Here is a 17405-nt window from a genome sequence, read left to right as displayed (position 1 = left end):
AAGTTATCAGTCACAGTTTTATCATAGCTCCACGCTTTATGAGTGAAGGAGTCGAGGCAAGCCCTTTTGTGAAACAAATACATTCATGCAAAGGATATATCTTACCTTACAGGAATGGCTTTAGGCACAGCGTTGATGTTATTTGGTTGATATTTGAGCTTGTCGGCCTGTACAGAGAATGTTTCCATTGCATTCTCAAACTCAGGTTGAGGCTGAGACGAGCTGTGTGCTTTTAAAACTGGCTGGGGAGAATTTTGAGCTTTGGATGGCAACTCAGGCTTATGCTGATTCTCATCTGGCAGGAGGTTGTGGTTAAATTTTGGGCTTTCAAACTTGCGTTCAAACGGCCGGGCAGCACTTGTATAAGGTTTTGTTGTGAAGCGATTGTAAGCAGGGGTGACTGTCTTGGGGATTTGTTCTGTCCCGTTCATCGGCCCTTTGTCAGGAAAAAATTTTTGAGGATAGTAATTGGACTGCACGGTGTCTTCTCGACTGGAAGATCGGAAAGCGGTTGGTTTGTTCTGAAGTGGGGGTGGCTCCGGCTTGGACAGGGTGGAATTCTGAAAGTCTGACACTGAGTTGACTGTAATAAAACAAAATAATTAAATATAGGGCATACCAAGACAGCCTTTTTGGCTTGCAAAATATTTCACTGACAGGGTTGTGTGCATAAGAGGAAAAAAAGTAGTTACTGGGTGCAGACATTAGCTTAGGAACCTCAGGTAAAAAAGTTTCTGGTCCTTATGGATTTAAATATATGCCTGAAAGTATATAGGCAGTACCTGCTGAATTCTCAGATAATTTTTTTGGGGGGGCGGGGGAGGGATCGATGTCTAGTGGTCAGGAGCAGCAAGGCTTCATTTCTTCATGTGAACCCCTGCCCTGTTCCAAATCACTGGTTATTCCAAATAAATAATGAAGACTGTGAAATTATGGAGATTGTACAAGACGAATGATATAAATCTGCATAATCTGCAATGCCCGGACACAGAACTTTATTACTTAAGGTAGAGCAGACACTGCTCTGCATTTACATTACTTATGAGAAGCAACCCACTGGATTGGGATTGGAGATGTGGGTATTTACTTAGCCTTATTTATTTGAAAGGAAAAATTAAGAAGTGATTTGTTTAAAAGATTGATAAACTGTCTTTTAGGGTAACTATCATTTTAAGACTGTTCTGCTGATTGTGAGCAGTCGTTGGATGTCACTCAACAACAACAGCACAATGCCATTTATAAATAGCTAGGCCTCAAAAACCATACAGCCAGTTTAAATTCTATAGGACAGCAGTTCCCACCCACCACACCCCACCCCGGAAATTATTGAGGGTCTTGGCAGACCACTTAATCATTCTTCTGCCTGTTGCAGTAATTGCAATGCACTGTACCAGATGCCGTCTGATTTGTAATTGTATGTTTACAGATACTCCATGGACCAGCTGAATGAAGCTCACAGACCATTGTTGATTCATGGACCATGGTTTGGGAACCCCCCTGCTATAGAGGCTAACATCTTTTACTGACCCTCCCCCTACCTCCAGAAAAGCTGAAGTAGATAAAGTTTTAATTTCTGCTTAAAGGCTTGCAAAGGAGTCATCTGTATCCATACGTCAGGAGGAAGTTCCTTCACCACCACCACCACCCGTGCCAACCAATCTAATTGACTGCACTGGCAAGCATACAGGGAGGCAGGCGTTGAGGCTCATCTTAAAGCTCAGCAGGCTGGTACAGGTGAACACAGCCCTTCAGGTAACCAGATCCCAAACTGTTTATAGGTAATCAAGCAATTGATGAGCACCTTAACACGAGGCTAGAACTTTGTCTCCTTAGCATACCAGTGGATTTTTTTTTTAATGTGCTAGCAATGCTTTTCTGCAGGAAGAATTCCATCTCATATTCTGTTATCTGCTAGTGTCGTTACCAGGAGTTTAAGTTCTGTGCAAGGCTATCATACTAGTTGCGGGGGTGGCAGGAGTTAAAGCAAAGTTTCTGCCTTCAGAAATACTTGTAAGAGAGTGGACACTGCCCTGTGTGTGCGGGGTACTCCAAGCTCTGCAGAGTACCTCTGTTTCCCATTGTTTGCAGGACGAGGTTACAAAATCAAGAAAAATAAAAATTAGGTTGCAAAATTTACATGGCTCACAGAATTCAGCTCTTCTTCTGGCAGAGTTAGGGGTTATATGGTACTGTATATAGGCTGGGATCCAAAGAACTGTGTGACCAGTTCCATTTGCCCAAGCCGGCTTTTGCTTTGTGTTTCTTGAACAGCTGCTCTCCATGTTGAATAGCAAGCTGCTCTGGAAATGGAGGGGTCTTTCAAACAGCCTTGTAATGAGGTAGAGGAAAGAGAGAGTGAGAGAGAGAGAGTGAGAGAGAGAGAGAGTGAAGGAAGTGAACAGACTATAAAAGAGAGAGTAACATAATAAGAATATAAGCAGCTACTCAAGTAGGACAGGGCCCCTCCAGTCTCGTATCAAAACCACGTTTAATTTTTTTTTTTTGAGGAGGGTAGGCATTTGCTGGGTTTTTTAAAAAAAATCAAGTGCATGCAACAAAAGTCCTTGGTGGCACCTGAAGCCGGCCTGTTGTAAAAATGTACATAAAATGTTGTGCAACATGGAACTATTTCAACTGAACATATTGTAAGTTCTGCAAAATGGTCTATTTTAAGATAAATGTAAAACATTTAATAAAAATGGTAGCTTTATTGGTTCCCCAGGAGTTTCTAGGCCCAATTCAAAGTCCTAGTACTCATCTTTAAAGAGCAGGACACCTAAGGGGCCACCTTCTCCCATATGACCCTTTCTGTAGGTTTAAGATTTTCCTCAGAGATTCACTGTTGTGGGGGAGGGAGGGGAGAGAGAGAGGGAGAGAGAATGAATGAATATAAACCTGGACAGGGCCTTTTCAGTAGTAGCACATAAGCTTTGGAATTCATCCTGGAAGGTGGGGGCCTTCCCTTCATCTCCTCTTTGCTGTCCCTCTGATTTCAGGCCAAGACTGTTATTTGAGACAGCTTTCTGGGATCTGCAGCAGCTTGCCTCCCAGCTATTTTTCTTGTATTCTTCTGATGAATTTATTGGCTTTTCATGGTTTTGCTTTGCTTTTGGTATTTGTTTTCACTAGAGACACGAAGGCCGAGAAAAAAACTAGAAAAATTGTGAGAGAAAAAACCCAGTCTTCCCCCACATTTTCCCAGTTTTTTTCTGGGCTGTCACATCTCTAGCTTACGCTAGATTGGGTTAATGGTTTGAAAACAAATTTAATGCCTTAATTGATGTTTTTAGCATTGGTTCCCTTGTCCACCTTGGTTCCCCAAAAGGTGGGCTATAAATATTTCAATAAATCCAACAACATTCAGACTCCTACCTTCAGCAAGTGCAGACTTGGGCTGAAGAGATACGATAGGGTTATTAATGGGCTGTGGTTGGGTATATTGCACCGGGGGTGCAGGGGGAGGGGGAGTCACTTGAGGAACTGGTTCATAGCGCTTTTCCCCAACAGCCCTATCCAGAAGCTCCACGTCTACTGATTTCCCCCTGTTGAGATGAAGACAAAAGAAATAAGTCAATTATAGAACTTTCTCCTGCTTCGCCTTCCCAATAACGTTCATTACTATTCTTTACAGCTCTTTCTGAGAACATACATTCTGGGCTAATTTTTATGGGCTGGCTGGCTGATCACTTAGAGCAGGAATGGGGAACTTATGGCTCTCCTACATGATGCTGGACTACAACTCCCATCGGTGCCAGCCAGCATGGCCAATGGTGGGGGCAAGAGTTGCCTTAACACAAGGCAACCAGTCTTGCTGTAATCCAGACTATCTTCTGCCCTTCCAAGATGAAAATAAAACCAAAAGGAAGAGTTTTCTCTTCTTTGTCCATTTGTTCACATGGGGGTCCTATGAACGTGTGAGTGAAATGGGAACAAGGTTTGCTCATCCCTCCAAAAGTGACAGAAGTAACACAAGTGTATATAAACACACCTGATTCAATTCCATGAAAGTTAGCATAGACCTCTGTTAGATCCAGAACTAAGCACAATAATATTAGAAGCAAAGGAGAATTTACAACACTAAATTGTTAGAAAGATTAGCAACACAAACCAAAAAGAGATGGCAAACAAGAGGCAGATGACATTTGGGGTGTATTTTTTCTTAGCTCACCATAACCACCACCTCTACATTTTACTCACTGACCAATTTTGTTCATGAAACAGGGAAATGTAGTTTAAATTAGAAGTGGTGTGTGGGTAGGCAGTCCTGAAGAATGAGGGCCAAAATGATTCAGCTTAAAAAAATTCTGATGTGCCATGATTTCTAAACAGAACCCTCCTAAATACACCCGATGTTAAGATATCAACAATGCCATCTTATTCAGAAATGCAAGATTAAGCTTCACTAGCTTTATGTGCATAATTTTAAGCTAGTAAAAAGGGGGAAATGAGAAGTTTTAAAATGATTTTTGTGAAGTTCTCCCCCCCCCCCCAAAGAGATGTTCTTCCAGGTAGTGGCCAATACCCATCACATTTTTGTCCAAGTTAGCTTGAACCTATATTCTGCACATAATGCCCGTGATGGAATGTAACAGGAGAGAGGACACTTTGAACATCCTCACATCAACATTCTTACCACTTGATGTTCCTTTTCAAGTAGTCATAGCTAGTGTAAGAGCCAAGAAATCTAGGTGATGGCAAAGCAAACGGCAATAGAATAAAAGAAAAACAGTCATTCTAGCTGAAGCACATTTCTTCACTTTTAGTGCAAGTCCTCAAAAAAGAAAGAAAGGAAGGAGCTTGTTTGGCAAGGTACTCTACAGACCAGCAGCTCCCAAACCTCATTCTAGGGGAAGGAGGGGTGATACCGAACGAATCCACTAGCCTATCGCCCTTTGGAGCAGGGAGGCCCCATGAAGCCTCAGTCTTCCACTATCTGCCAACACATGAGCAATGGCACCATTCCCATGGAAAGAGTAAGATGCATGCTGGGATTTTTTGACACATCTCTTGCTACAGCTGACGAGTGCAAGGGAATTCCAGAAGTATCACCACCATTGCCCATGGTGATGGGTCTCAGGATGGGACCAGGCTAGCTGGGGGCAAACTGAAGAAATCTGAGAGGCCATGATAGCTAAGCTATTCTGCAACTGAGAGGGGAAGATGCCTGCTTTTTCTTCTGGCAGCAGCTAATAAAAATAAACCCACTGAATCTTTGAGTGCAATCATGAAATTTGCCTTGATTTTTAATCAAGAACCACCCCACCACCCCCACTGCTCCAAAACAACCCAAGCCCAGGTATAAGTTGTTCAGGAAACGCTGGTACAAATATTAAGTTGAGGCAATCTCTCCTCTTGGCCTTCTTTCTATAAGAGGATCATTTGTTGGGTTAAAGACATTCTCCCCTGCTGTGTTTTTTAAGCAAGCAAAGCCTCTAAATACACAGTTATCTATGGTAAGTTACCAAGTCATGCTTGTTAATGTGGAGAATTTAAAGTGGGCATCCCCCACTGCCTTCTACAGCAGCACCATGCATTCTGCTGCTTCATTCCCATGTACTTGCAGCTCTCCAGCCAGTAAGACAGTTGGAGATGTACCGAGAGATGAAGCAGGGGCAGACTGAAAAGTATCCAAGGCCAGTCGTTGTGGGGAATAGGGGTTGCTCCTTCTCCAAACCTAGGTTCATGCTGAATTAAGCTTGCTCCTGCTTGCGGTTCTGGTCCAGGTGCAGTAGATGGCGCCATGACAGAAAAAAGCAAAGCAGGGAAGGGGAGCAAGAAAGCAAGCCGCAGGGAGATTTGGGGCATGGGCAGGTGGAGAGACTCGAGTGACATACAGCCTGAACTTTGGGTAAAAATTGAAAGTCACCTTTGGCCATGAGGGGCTAACACTCTAAATCATTATACTCATGCTAACTGGTTGCTTAGATCCTGTGTTTCTTTGAACATAGAACCCCCAAGAAAGGGGTGAGCCTGTGTTGCAGGATGTGATGAACCAGGTCTGTTCTGGCCACAACTGATTAAAAGCCTTAGCTGGCTTACCACTGCTGTCTTCTGTTTCAAAGAAGCCCCATTTTAAACAAACAAACTACACTGTAATTTACTTTATTTTTGTAGCTTATTTTTAATAGTGAAAAGTGTTCACTGTGCCATGCTTTATCATTGGTTCATAACTCAGCCATGACGCCCAGGGGGTGACCTTGGGCCAGTTAGTATAACCTACTTCACAGAGTTGTTGTAAGGATAAGAAAGTGGCAGTGGCAGCAGGCATTGTGTGGCACTCATTTAGTTTCTTGGAGATTTGGTACCCTGCTTGTTTTATGTGCAGGTTGTATTAAATTATATGTTCTTTTTCTTTAAAAAAGTGTTGTTGTTTTTTAAAAAAAACATCCTTATTAGGTATAACAATAAGTGTGTGAATGTGCAAGGGGGGGAAATTATCTATGGTCAAATACATTCAGGGCCACTTTCCACATATGGTTAGGGAGGTTCAGAACCCAAGCACCATTTGGTGTGTGGTGTGTGTGTGTGTGTATAGGGAATCCTGTCTGAACCCATCCACGCTCTTCACACTTTAAAAAAAAATGCCCACTATAAGCATGCGAATCTACTTATTTTTATATCCCACATTTTGGGTCCTCAAGGATCTGCCAAGGCAGCAGTTTGCTTGAAGCCCTTAAGCTCCAATAGTTAATCAAGCTAGATTTCTATAGGGATCCATCAGACAACAGACATTAAAGCAGGAACTTTGAAACGGACACATAAGTGCCGAAAGATGGAAGACTTACTTTGAAGGGTAGCTGGTGTAGTTCAGCTGATTATGGAGATGGATTGGTTTAGGAGGCTCAGCGAGATGGCTGGCGGGGACCTGTGTGGTGGGCTTGTTTTCATAACTTCGGCGATCGAAATAGGAGAGCTGCTTGCGGTAGTACTCTTCATCCTCCTCAGGATCGTAGTGGTTTGCCCGAACTATGTCCTCAGGGGGCTTCGCTTGAGGTCTTTGTGGTTCTGGGGCCCTAAACACACACACATACACGAAACACACACCCAAAAAATGCTTATGAAGGTTCTCTGCTCATTTATGAGAAACTACATCATAGAGCTAGAGATAGACACAGACTTTACACAAGCTTAAAAATCAGGCTATCACTCAACGAAAGAAATCTTAGCTGGCGAAGCGCACTTGGATTACTCAGTGAATGTACACGTCTGCATGTGAGATAACACAATGGCTCTAAAGGGGGGAAAAAAGCATATGGGGCAAGTCCAGGAGGGAGACAGCAATGCAGTTCAGCTCCCTGGCCAATGACAGCTGTCTGAAATTAAGCCCAAGTGGACCGGAGGAGGGTGGGAATAGGAAAACAGAGGTGTGGGGCAAGCAGGAGGGTTTATTTATTTATTATTTGATTTATATCCCACCCTTCCTCCCAGCAGGAGCCCAGGGCGGCAAACAAAAGCACTAAAAACACTTTAAACATCATAAAAACATACCTTAAAATACTTTAAAACATCTTTAAAAACATTTTTTAAAAGCTTTCAAGACTTTTTTTTAAAAAAGGTTAAAAACATTGGGTTTTTTTAAAAAAAAAAGTTTTAAAAACATATTAAAAAGCATTTCCAACACAGAGGCAGGGTTCATTCCCTCTTTATAAAGCAGCAGAAAACATGGGGGGGGGAGAGGGGGAGAGAAAGGAGGAGACTTACGTAGCAACTGGAGAAGAGAGGCAGCCTCTAGGAACAGCTAACTGGTTTGCAGGAGAAGGGATAGGAAGTCCTTAATCCTCCCCTTATGATGAGCTGGGGCTCTTAGGGCCAAAACCAGAAAGACCGGGAGCTGCTCCAAGCCCAACCCTCTGACCTAGGAGGGGGCTGAGAAAGCTCCCAGTGGTTGTGGTCTTATGGGGAGTCCCCCCCCCCAGCACACTTTCTTTCTTTTTAGGTGATGCACACATCATCACCATTATTTTATATACCACTTAATGCCAAGACAGGCTTCTAAGCAGTTTATATTCTCCATTAGGCTTCATCTTGGAAGAGGCACTCCCCTTTTCTCTTTCTCTTGTAGGAAGGAAAGACTTTGCAGTTCTAATAATAGCTAATATTCAAATATTTTTAAAAGCAACCAAAGCAAAAGATATACTATCTAATTGGATGCACCTTTTTAGTTGATCAAAATGTTTAAGTTGATTTATGGAACCAAACAACCAAATTCTGCAGGCCTGGTAAACATATATTCATCTTACACATTTATACCCCTTTGGTAGCCTACAGGGGTATTTTGGGTTATCTGAGACCCTTTCAGCAGCAATCATCTCCAGTCTCCATGTAGGAGCTAAAATGGGAGTGAAGGAGCTCAAAATGGACCCACAGACTCAAGGTGAACAAGCTTAAAAATGCCAGTGAGCAAGAAAACGCCAAAGTAAACCTATGAGATAATACAGCTAAAACATTATAGTTAAATCACTGAGGCAGTATCTGTGACGTGTTTTGGACATCTACCAAAAAAGTATGCTTGTTCAGGCATTTCCTGACTGTTAATTTTTAGACTGCCCTGCCCAGTGTTGCGGTTTTGGTAGTTTGACTCTGGATTTTCATTGGCAATATGTGCTACCGTTTTATTTGAATTCCAGTCTTGATTTCATGGTTTTTACTTTGTGAACTACTTGGAGGCTTTTTAATATTAGGCAGGCTATAAATTGATTAAATTAATTAACTAAAATAAAAATAAACCCCACCCATCAACATGATACCGATCCCTTTCCTCCACCACCCACAGCTATAATTCCACATCCCTTCACTCACTTCCATGAATGTTAAAAGAAGAAAGGAAGGCCAGTTGCGCCTTTGCTTTCTCCTGCTCCTCTCCTGCCCTTTTGTACCTTGGGTCAGTGTAGGCATCTAGCCCCAGCTAATGCAACAGGCATCCATCTTGACAGATTTATCCCACATGTGCTGCATCCCTACCATTTTAGGTTGTATTTCTGAAGTTACCTGTAGGCTGGTTTGTCGTGTTCATATTGATTTTGAGAGGCTGGTTTAGGACCGCTCACTGGGGCGATGTTCGGTTTAGGTGCAAGTTCCGGAGGCTGCTAAAAATACAGAACACGAATCAAAACAAAAGATACAATGCTGGTGCTTTAGAACAGGAATCCCTGAAGTGTGGTCCATGGACCACCAGTGGTCTCTGAGCTCATTCAGGTGGTCTGTGGTGGTGACTACTCTGTTTATGTTCTTTTGATTGCTTCTTTTATTTTTTTGTATTTTATTGTATTAAAATTTGAATTCCATGTAACTAAAAAACATTTTAGCATCTACCCCTGCACATTACAATTGCTAAACAGGCAGAAAAATAATTAAGTGATCTGCCAAGACTCTCAGCAATTTCCCCTTCAGGTGGTCTGGAGGAGGAAAAATTCAGGAACTACACTGCTCTAGAACTTATCATACATACAAAGGTCATCCTCAAGGTGGATTCATATAAGAAGGAACTTGGCGCAGTTAAAGTTTAGCATGTTTGAAGTAGGGATGGCTAGATCAGCCAATTTTAGTATCACACGCGTTCATTGTTAAGTCCCTTCTTGTTTTCCATGAATATTGTTTAAAAACACAAAAATATTGCATTTAATTTGTACACATTTTTGTATGTACTTTCCCCTGAAAAACACACACTGTATGCACCTTGCCCAAAACATGCATTTTAGTACGCATTTTTCTCATAAAATTGTTGGAAGTGCAACAGCAGAGTTCATTCAGTAATTACTTAAGGGTTAATTTTGTTATCAGTAAGCCAGCTAACCAAGAAGGGGTGGAGGGTGATGGAAGTGTTGCATAGCAACCATGCAGAGTGGCATGATCTTCACTGAGGTAGCATGTGCTCAGATTAGTTAGCGTGTGCTTCCTGTGATGTATGAAATGTACCACATAGCAGGATTCCTTTTTAATTAGTACAGCATCTTTCATTTGTTCAGGTGCACACAAATTCATCTAATTCATTTGAATCTGTGACCCTCTCTTCTTAGACTCAGAATGGGTAACACCTGTATCCAATTAATTGACTCCATTGTGGGCTACCACCTTTAAGAGTATTGTCCCAGGCAAGGCTGAAGTGCAGGCTTGGCTACCCTACAGAGGAGAAGAGCCACTGGGTAGGTGCTGACATTGGTTGATCTTAATGGCTCTCTCTGTAAAGAGAACCCAGTCTTAAGGCTGAATTGGGTCTCAATTGGCCAAAGCCATTTCAGCTAGCTTCTGACAGCTATAGGAAGTCACTGCTGACCCTTTAACTCAGGTATAATATTTTCCCAGTATATATGCTTCTTGATCATACAATATTTGTATATTTCTTATTATTTGTTTGGTTTTTGTAACTTTTATTTAATCAAGCATATAAAAGTTATATAAAAAAATAAGCAGAACCATTTCCCCAGCAACACAATTCAGCTAGCAAACAAGAACACTATCTGTTCAAATTGTCTTCTATACCAAGTCAAGCCAGAGGTCCACCTAGCGCAGTCCTGTCTACACTGACCAGCAATGGCTCTTTAAGGACTCAGCAGCCACCAAGCTCTGCTACCCAAGATCCTTTTTTAAATGAGACGCCAGAGACCTTCTTTGCATACAAAGCCTGAGCTGCACCGTTGAGCTCCAGCCCTCATTAACTGGAAACTTCAAAACGGTAAGGGCAGCCTCATATATTGGATTACAGTCATTATGTTTGGGGGTTTAATTATAATCAGTTGACTGATCTGAGAAAAAGGCTGTAGCCTTTTCATCAGACACAAGAGAACCTCCTTTCCACGCACCACGTCCCAGGTGCCATCTCCAGCATCTCACCCAGTGCTGGCACCAGGTACAGACCCTCTCCTTGCCACCCTGTTCCTTCAGTGAGTCTAGCTCATTACTTCTCCTCCTCTTCACTACCACCTGCTTGCTTCCCACCAGGCAGGGAGCACAGTGAGCGAAAGCAGGCATCCCCTGTGTATCCTTACCACCACTGTTGCCGAATTCAGAGCAAGAGGCAGGTGAACAAAGCAGGGTGAACTGGTGAAGAGAAGTTCTTGTTAGTGGGCCCCTTGCTTGGGGGGTGGGGGTGGATCCTCAGCAGATGACTGTCCATGCCTACCAGTGATGCCAGCCTTTCCGTCCTGCTAATTGTATCAGGTGATAGGATAGACTTGGGCCTGAGAACCTTGACAGCCAAAGCCAGTCACAACAGACAGTATTAGGATAGACAGACTGTTGTCTCGCCTAGTTTATCATGGCAGCGACACTATTCATTTTCTGGTATTCGTTCATTCATTTTATATAGAATTTATATCCATCCCTTCCTAAAGGTTTGGTGTTGCTGAAGTGCCTAAAAGCCAAAGTCAGGGTGTGTAGTCAATTAAAGTAAGCCTATAGTGTCTTAACTCTGGGCAACGATCCCTCAATGTCTCAGAGAAAGGATATCACTAGACTCCAGAAGGCCCCAACACTGAAACTGGCTGATCTAGAGAAACTAATGCTTCATCAGTGAGATAAGCGCTCCTCTTCAGTCCAGATTCAGTGCATGCCAACAATATTTCCCTCAAGCCTTGTGTAAGGACCTCAGATTAAAAAAAGAAAAGATCATCAAGTGACTAAAGTAGTTGTGTCAAGCAGTTGCTGAAAACAAGCCCACTGAACATTTACCTTGACTGCAGGAACATCATTAATGTCCTTAATTTTTTCCAGTGATGATGACCTTTTGTTTTCGAACATTTTAACCCTCGTTAGCACTGACTGTGGCTTCATGGCTGGGTCGTCTTCCTCCTCGGCTGGCTGTGTAGGCAGTGGTTTACTGTTGGAAGGCAGAACTTCTGGTTTGCTTTGCAATGGAAGGGGAGGATGCACACCTGCTGTGCTGTGAGGTGGTTCGTACTGTCCCACTTTAGTGCTGAACCCTTGTGGGGGGCCTTGTTCAAAGCCTCTGGGTTGGGATTCAAAGTAATGCTTGGGTTCAGGAGATCTGGGCACTGCTGAGGGGTAGGCTGGAGTCTCTGTTTTGTACCTCCCATGAACTTCATACCCAGCAGTGGGCTGCTCTTCATACCTAAGCTGCATGGGATTGAAGTTTTTAGTTACGTGCTCATAGCGAGGCCTGCTGTCGTAAGCCATGGGAGGTGGCTCTTCAAAGCGAGGTTGTGCTGGAAAATAACAGCTGCGTTCTGTGCTCTCTTCTGCATTCTGCCGGGGATCAAAGTCTCTGAGAGGTTGGTTACCGTAAGGTGGCCTGGGCTGGTAGGGCTGCTTTTCATCGTAATACGCCCAATGGTCATCATAAGGAGGTACACGTTCCTCGTAATGGAGATGAGGGTCGTAGCCACGGGAGTACTGGTCCACGTAGTTTGTGGAGTCATACCTATATGCCAACGGCTCATAATCTCTACCAGGTTGTTTCTCCGAGAACTGCGCTTGAGAATCATAGGTCAGATTGGATTCCTTCTCCTGCCTCTGGGCCGGCTGTTTCAAGACATAGTTTGGCCGAGGGGGCTCCTCATTGACGTAGGGGTCTTTCCTGTACATCTGTAGAAAGACAACACTTTGCTTAAGGTGTACGAGCAACTGGGACTATTAAGAACTAAAATGTTACAATCAGCACCTCATCATTTTAACTAGGGCTCTCTAGTGTTAACAGAAATCTTAGCCGATCAATCGCATGAGGTTTAATTACTTGAATAAATCTGATCATGTTTAAATGATTGCTGCAACAACCATAATCTTAGAAGAGGCACTCCCCCCCTTCCCTTTCACACAGGAGGAGGAACTGAACTTTAAGATGGTACTTGTTAGCTTCAGCTTTTGTAAGCACTCACAAAAACCTGCTTACATACTTGTAAAAGAAGTAAAAGACTGGCCTGATTTAATCAAGAGCATCATTTTGGTTGATCAAAACGTAATTGGTTAATCTAACCCAGGGGCAGGGAACCTCTGATCTTGGGACTGAATGCAGTCTTCCTTTGTTCAGTCTGGCTCTTGGGACTCTCTCCAGGCTACACACTTCATCCATCCTGCTTTGTGCCCTCCTCAAGTGCTTCTGAGAGGCTGCAAAGTGCCTCTGAACTGTGAGAATGCTTTTGACTTGCCTGGATGGAGGTAGAGGTGTGTGTGCGTGTGTGCAGAAACCTGTGTGGCTGGAATGTATCCCACTGCATAAAGGGAAGTGTCTCATTTCTTGCTCTGCCCACTTATGCCTCTGGCCCTGTCTCACACTGGTATGTGGCCCCCAGACATTTGTCCACAAGGAAAAATGGTTCTCCAACCCCACGGCCCTTTTAGTCTTGACATGGGCAGGAGTCAGATAAAAATCTTGGCACCAGCCACTTCAGTTTTCCACAAGCTCCCCATTTTGCTGCATTCATTGATGGTGCTCAGGCCAATGAAATGATCTGTCTTTTTATTTCAATTCTTTTGAATTCACGCCTTAGTTCAGTTTCTTGCCCTGCATGTTACAGTTCACTATTCCCATCTCAGGATCCAAACTTTTGTTGAGACTTAGTTCTTTAATCCAGCAGGCTCATTTTGGGTGCTGTTTGAGAACCTGTGGCATAGCCTGACATAACCAGCCAATAAAAACAGAAATAACAAGGAACCATTTCTGTTTAGTATGTAGGGAGGTCATAAGAGCACAAAACACAGGTAGATTTGGAAGACAGACCACATTTTTCTGAAAGGAACATTAATGCAATGAACTAGAGAAAGTTTAAGCCACACACAAATGAAGTAAAACAAAGCTTTGAAATGAAGTGAGCCTGCAAAATCTTCTGATTTATGCATTCATTTTCCAGCAGAAATGAGAAATGCACCTTGTACTCATGCAACATAACAAAAAAACCCACGAGCGTTAGTTTTTATTTTATTTTACACAAAGCAAAGAAGCTCTTTTGTAGGGTGCACAATTACTTGGAAGTGGGTGGGAAATCAAATGGGGAACCTTTAGTAAAGGGGCAAAGCAAGAATAATCATGTGCAGAGTGAATCCGTGCAACGTCCCAGCCCAGGCAGGAGGTACCTTTGTTGGATCTATATGCGGCGATAAGGATGGTGGCTCTTGGTCTCTGAGCATTGTGTGAGGTGCCTCAGTGCCGGGTGTTCTTAGGGGGCCAGCCTGTGGTTGGTAAGAGTTGTAAGAAGCCATACCCGGCTCCTCCAGCCTGACATTAGTGAGGCTTAGACTGGGATTAACAGCAGAAGTTGATGAGGCTGGAGGGTTTGTTTCTGGCGACGGGGAAAGGTAGGGGGCTGCAGGTGAGGCTTCTGCTTTCTGTGAAGTGTTTAAAATAAAGCTTTTGGTAAAGCGGATACATTTCTGGTTCAAAAGGCAGGCTAGCCACAACCACCCGCTGTCCGCAATGTATATTTTTAGGTACGATAGATTAGGTTGCCCACCAGGACCGAACTATTATTAAGTGCAGCCTTAGGGCCCCAGATGATGTTGTACTCCTCAACTCCCATCAGCTCCAGTTGGCCAATGGTCAGAGATGATGGGGCTTGTAGTCCAACTACATCTGGAGACCCAAGGTTGGGGAAGCCTGTTTTAGTAAATTAAGCTTCCTCTCTGAAGTACATGACTATACCAAATGTTAAGTAACATACATCCCATTTGGTTAACCAAAGATAAAAATGGAGCACCTTGTAAAAATGACCACAGACTTTGCAAGGAGGGAAGGGACATGGGAGAATAGCATTGGCTCCAGATTTTAGGGGCCGCTAGGGCAAGATGTTCTCAGTGGGCCCATTCTTTCTAAGTAAGCCCACCTCCTTGGTGCCACTGTCACAACTACCCACTTGCTTACTTTCTTTCTCTTGACCCAATCCACACAGGAGGTGAGAGCAAGGCAAGGAGAAGCTTCTGTTCCTTGTTACTCTCATCACTGTAAGTCACAGCTGGGGAGCCTGTTGCCCTGCAGATGCTGCTGGACTACAACTCCCATCAACCCTGACCGCTGGCCATGCTGGCCGGTCCTGATGGGAAATGAGTCAACAATTTCTTACTCCCTCGAGCCATTCCAGTAGCCTCCAGCTAAAAGCTCACATGATGCCCAATTAACCCAGATACCCTGCAATAACATGGGAGTATCATTGTGTCCCACTTCTCTTCCAGTGCAAAATGGCAACGTGAGGCAGCAGGTGGGATGGTGGTGGCACTAACTGACCTCAAGCTTGATCAACATGGTGCCTTGCAGATGTTGTGGACTACAATTCCCATCATGCCTGACTGCTGGCCATGCTGCTGGCTGATGAGAACTGAGTCCAACAACATTTGGAGGGCACCATGTTGCTTACTTCTTGCTTGAGCCATTCCAGAAGCTTCTAGCTAAAAAGGAAAATCCATTTGGAACTTCCTGTAGGAAGACAGAATGGATTCATTTTTAGATGTTCTGCAAAACTGAACTGCTCACATTCCCAAGAAAATAATGGCATCATTGTTATTTCTGAACTGGATTTTGATTTCGTTTTTTTAAAAAAATCATTTTTGAAGAGGGAGGGAATGCTCTCATGTTGCAATTTTTTTTTTAAAAAAAAGGCAACTGAAGAGCATGTGCCTATATTGACAACTGAATAGCGAGCTCAGTGAATACAGTGTCCAAATGGAGGAGAGTAACCCACAGAACTCGCAAAACAAACTGGTAAGTTATTCAGTGCATCATTGAGATCACAACGCCTGTAAGCACTCAATGCAGTTTGTGTAAAACACCAGGACTGGCAGGGGGAAGAAAGAGGGTATGGCAGGCTTAAAACCAACAATTCATTAAGACTAACTAGGATCACAATTTATGCATCAAGAGGAAGAGAACTGCAGTACTTTGCAGGCTTTAAAAAACAAGATTACCTACAGACAAGCATTTCCTCCTTACCAGTTGAGCAGTGCTTGTTTTAAAACCAGGAGACTCTATCCTGTGATTTGGCTGTGGCTGAGCTTGTGCTGCATACGGACCAAATGTTTGACTATCATGATGCACCCCTGTTGAATCTTCTCTTACGGGTTCAGAGGACCGTGTAATGGCTGATTCAGGAGGAGTCCCAACTTCATCATTGAGAGTCTCATCCAGCTCTTGATCCGTGTAGGCTCCACCTTCTGTATCCGTGTCCTCATAGTCAGAAGTGTGTCTGCTGTCTGTACTGTACATGGAGTACTCACTACCTGGGGCCGACAGGTAGGACAGGCGGTCATCGTGGAGGTCGAGGTCATCGCCAGTAGCCCCATCTGCCTGTGTCAAACACATTGGATTCGGATGTTTATATGGGGAAAAAGTCATTGTACTAAATTCTAAAAAATATATCTTCCTGAAGCAGTCTGCACCTGTATTTTAGTGAAACATATTTCAAGTTTTACAGATCACTGGGAGGGGTTGCAGCTCAGTGGTACAGAGCACCTGGCTTCCATGCAAAAGGTCCCAGGTTCAATCTCTGGCATCTCCAGGTAGGGCTGGGCAAAAACTTCCTTTCTGGATCTCTGGAGTGCTGCTGCTGCCAGTCAGTGTCAAGAAGGCTGGATCAGTGGTTTTCATGTCAGTACAAAATAGCTCCTATGATCCCACCAGGATCTGGGATCCCCTAGCTTTTTCAGTGTTCTAAACTAGCAGCTGTCAGGAGTGGGCCTCAGCCTAGGATGGAATGTAGTTATTGGCACCTTATACCTCCTCCACAATCCTGTATTCTGCTGTAGCGAAGGCAGTTAGCAGGTAAGCTTCCCCATGACCCATGCTTTTAAATCAAACACTGCACACCATGTGTGTCTCCAGAAACCTCTCAGCAACTTGTGAAACATTTGGGGGGCCTTGAGGGCTATCAGCTGCCACCCAGGCAACATGGAAGATGTATGCACTGGATTCGGCCAAGGCCCAAGTCGAACTGGGCCCATTTTCACATTTTTGGTCCTCAGCTGAGTGGGATTCTGACAGCCACAGATTGCTGTGGGTTGGATTTGATGGCCCAGAGCAACCCGGGGCTATCAGTGGGTGGTGCACCAGGCAGGAAAAAGAGACAGCCGTGGCTCTCCTCCCTCCCTGATGAGCAGAGAGGGGCTTTCCTGCAAGAAAGCCCTTTACAAAACAGCATCACGCGACACCACTCCCTCCTGCTTGATGCTGTTATGCATTCTGAAGGACCAGATACAAATGGGAATAGAATGGATTATTATGAAGGACAGCATGGATGATTAAACAGAACAATGAACAGAAGCATTCCACAGTGCAACATTTTGTTGCAACATTTGTTTCATCATTACTACGTTCACCTCAGTGGAAAATTCACAGGTATGTAAAGGCCCCGCAAAAACAGAAACAGAAAAATTGGGGGAAAAACCATTTTTCTGTAGTTTTGAAAAGAACAAGCGGACCCCCCCCTCCAAATTTTCTCACTTTTTCCCAGGCCTTCACTCCTCTAGCA

At 43.8% G+C, this 17405-nt stretch overlaps 1 protein-coding gene across 15 annotated transcripts in view; it reads right to left on the bottom strand.

The window, feature by feature from the left end:
* Positions 1 to 17405, bottom strand: part of TJP1 (tight junction protein 1) — a 313552-nt gene that overhangs the window by 11001 nt on the left and 285146 nt on the right. For 9 of the 15 annotated variants that reach the window (XM_061595852.1, XM_061595847.1, XM_061595849.1 and 6 more), the window contains 7 exons: positions 15872 to 16225; positions 14026 to 14277; positions 11668 to 12540; positions 8989 to 9086; positions 6786 to 7013; positions 3373 to 3542; positions 106 to 583 (listed from right to left, as the gene is read on the bottom strand). In XM_061595852.1, coding sequence (XP_061451836.1) covers positions 106 to 583; positions 3373 to 3542; positions 6786 to 7013; positions 8989 to 9086; positions 11668 to 12540; positions 14026 to 14277; positions 15872 to 16225 — 2453 coding nt within the window. The remainder of the gene's footprint in view (positions 1 to 105; positions 584 to 3372; positions 3543 to 6785; positions 7014 to 8988; positions 9087 to 11667; positions 12541 to 14025; positions 14278 to 15871; positions 16226 to 17405) is intronic. The other 6 variants (XM_061595845.1, XM_061595846.1, XM_061595850.1 and 3 more) reach the window with 3 other exon arrangements.

The sequence above is a fragment of the Rhineura floridana genome, chromosome 14 (genome assembly GCF_030035675.1).
Source record: "Rhineura floridana isolate rRhiFlo1 chromosome 14, rRhiFlo1.hap2, whole genome shotgun sequence".
Lineage (NCBI taxonomy): Eukaryota > Metazoa > Chordata > Lepidosauria > Squamata > Rhineuridae > Rhineura > Rhineura floridana.
This window is presented reverse-complemented; position numbering and strand designations above follow the sequence as displayed.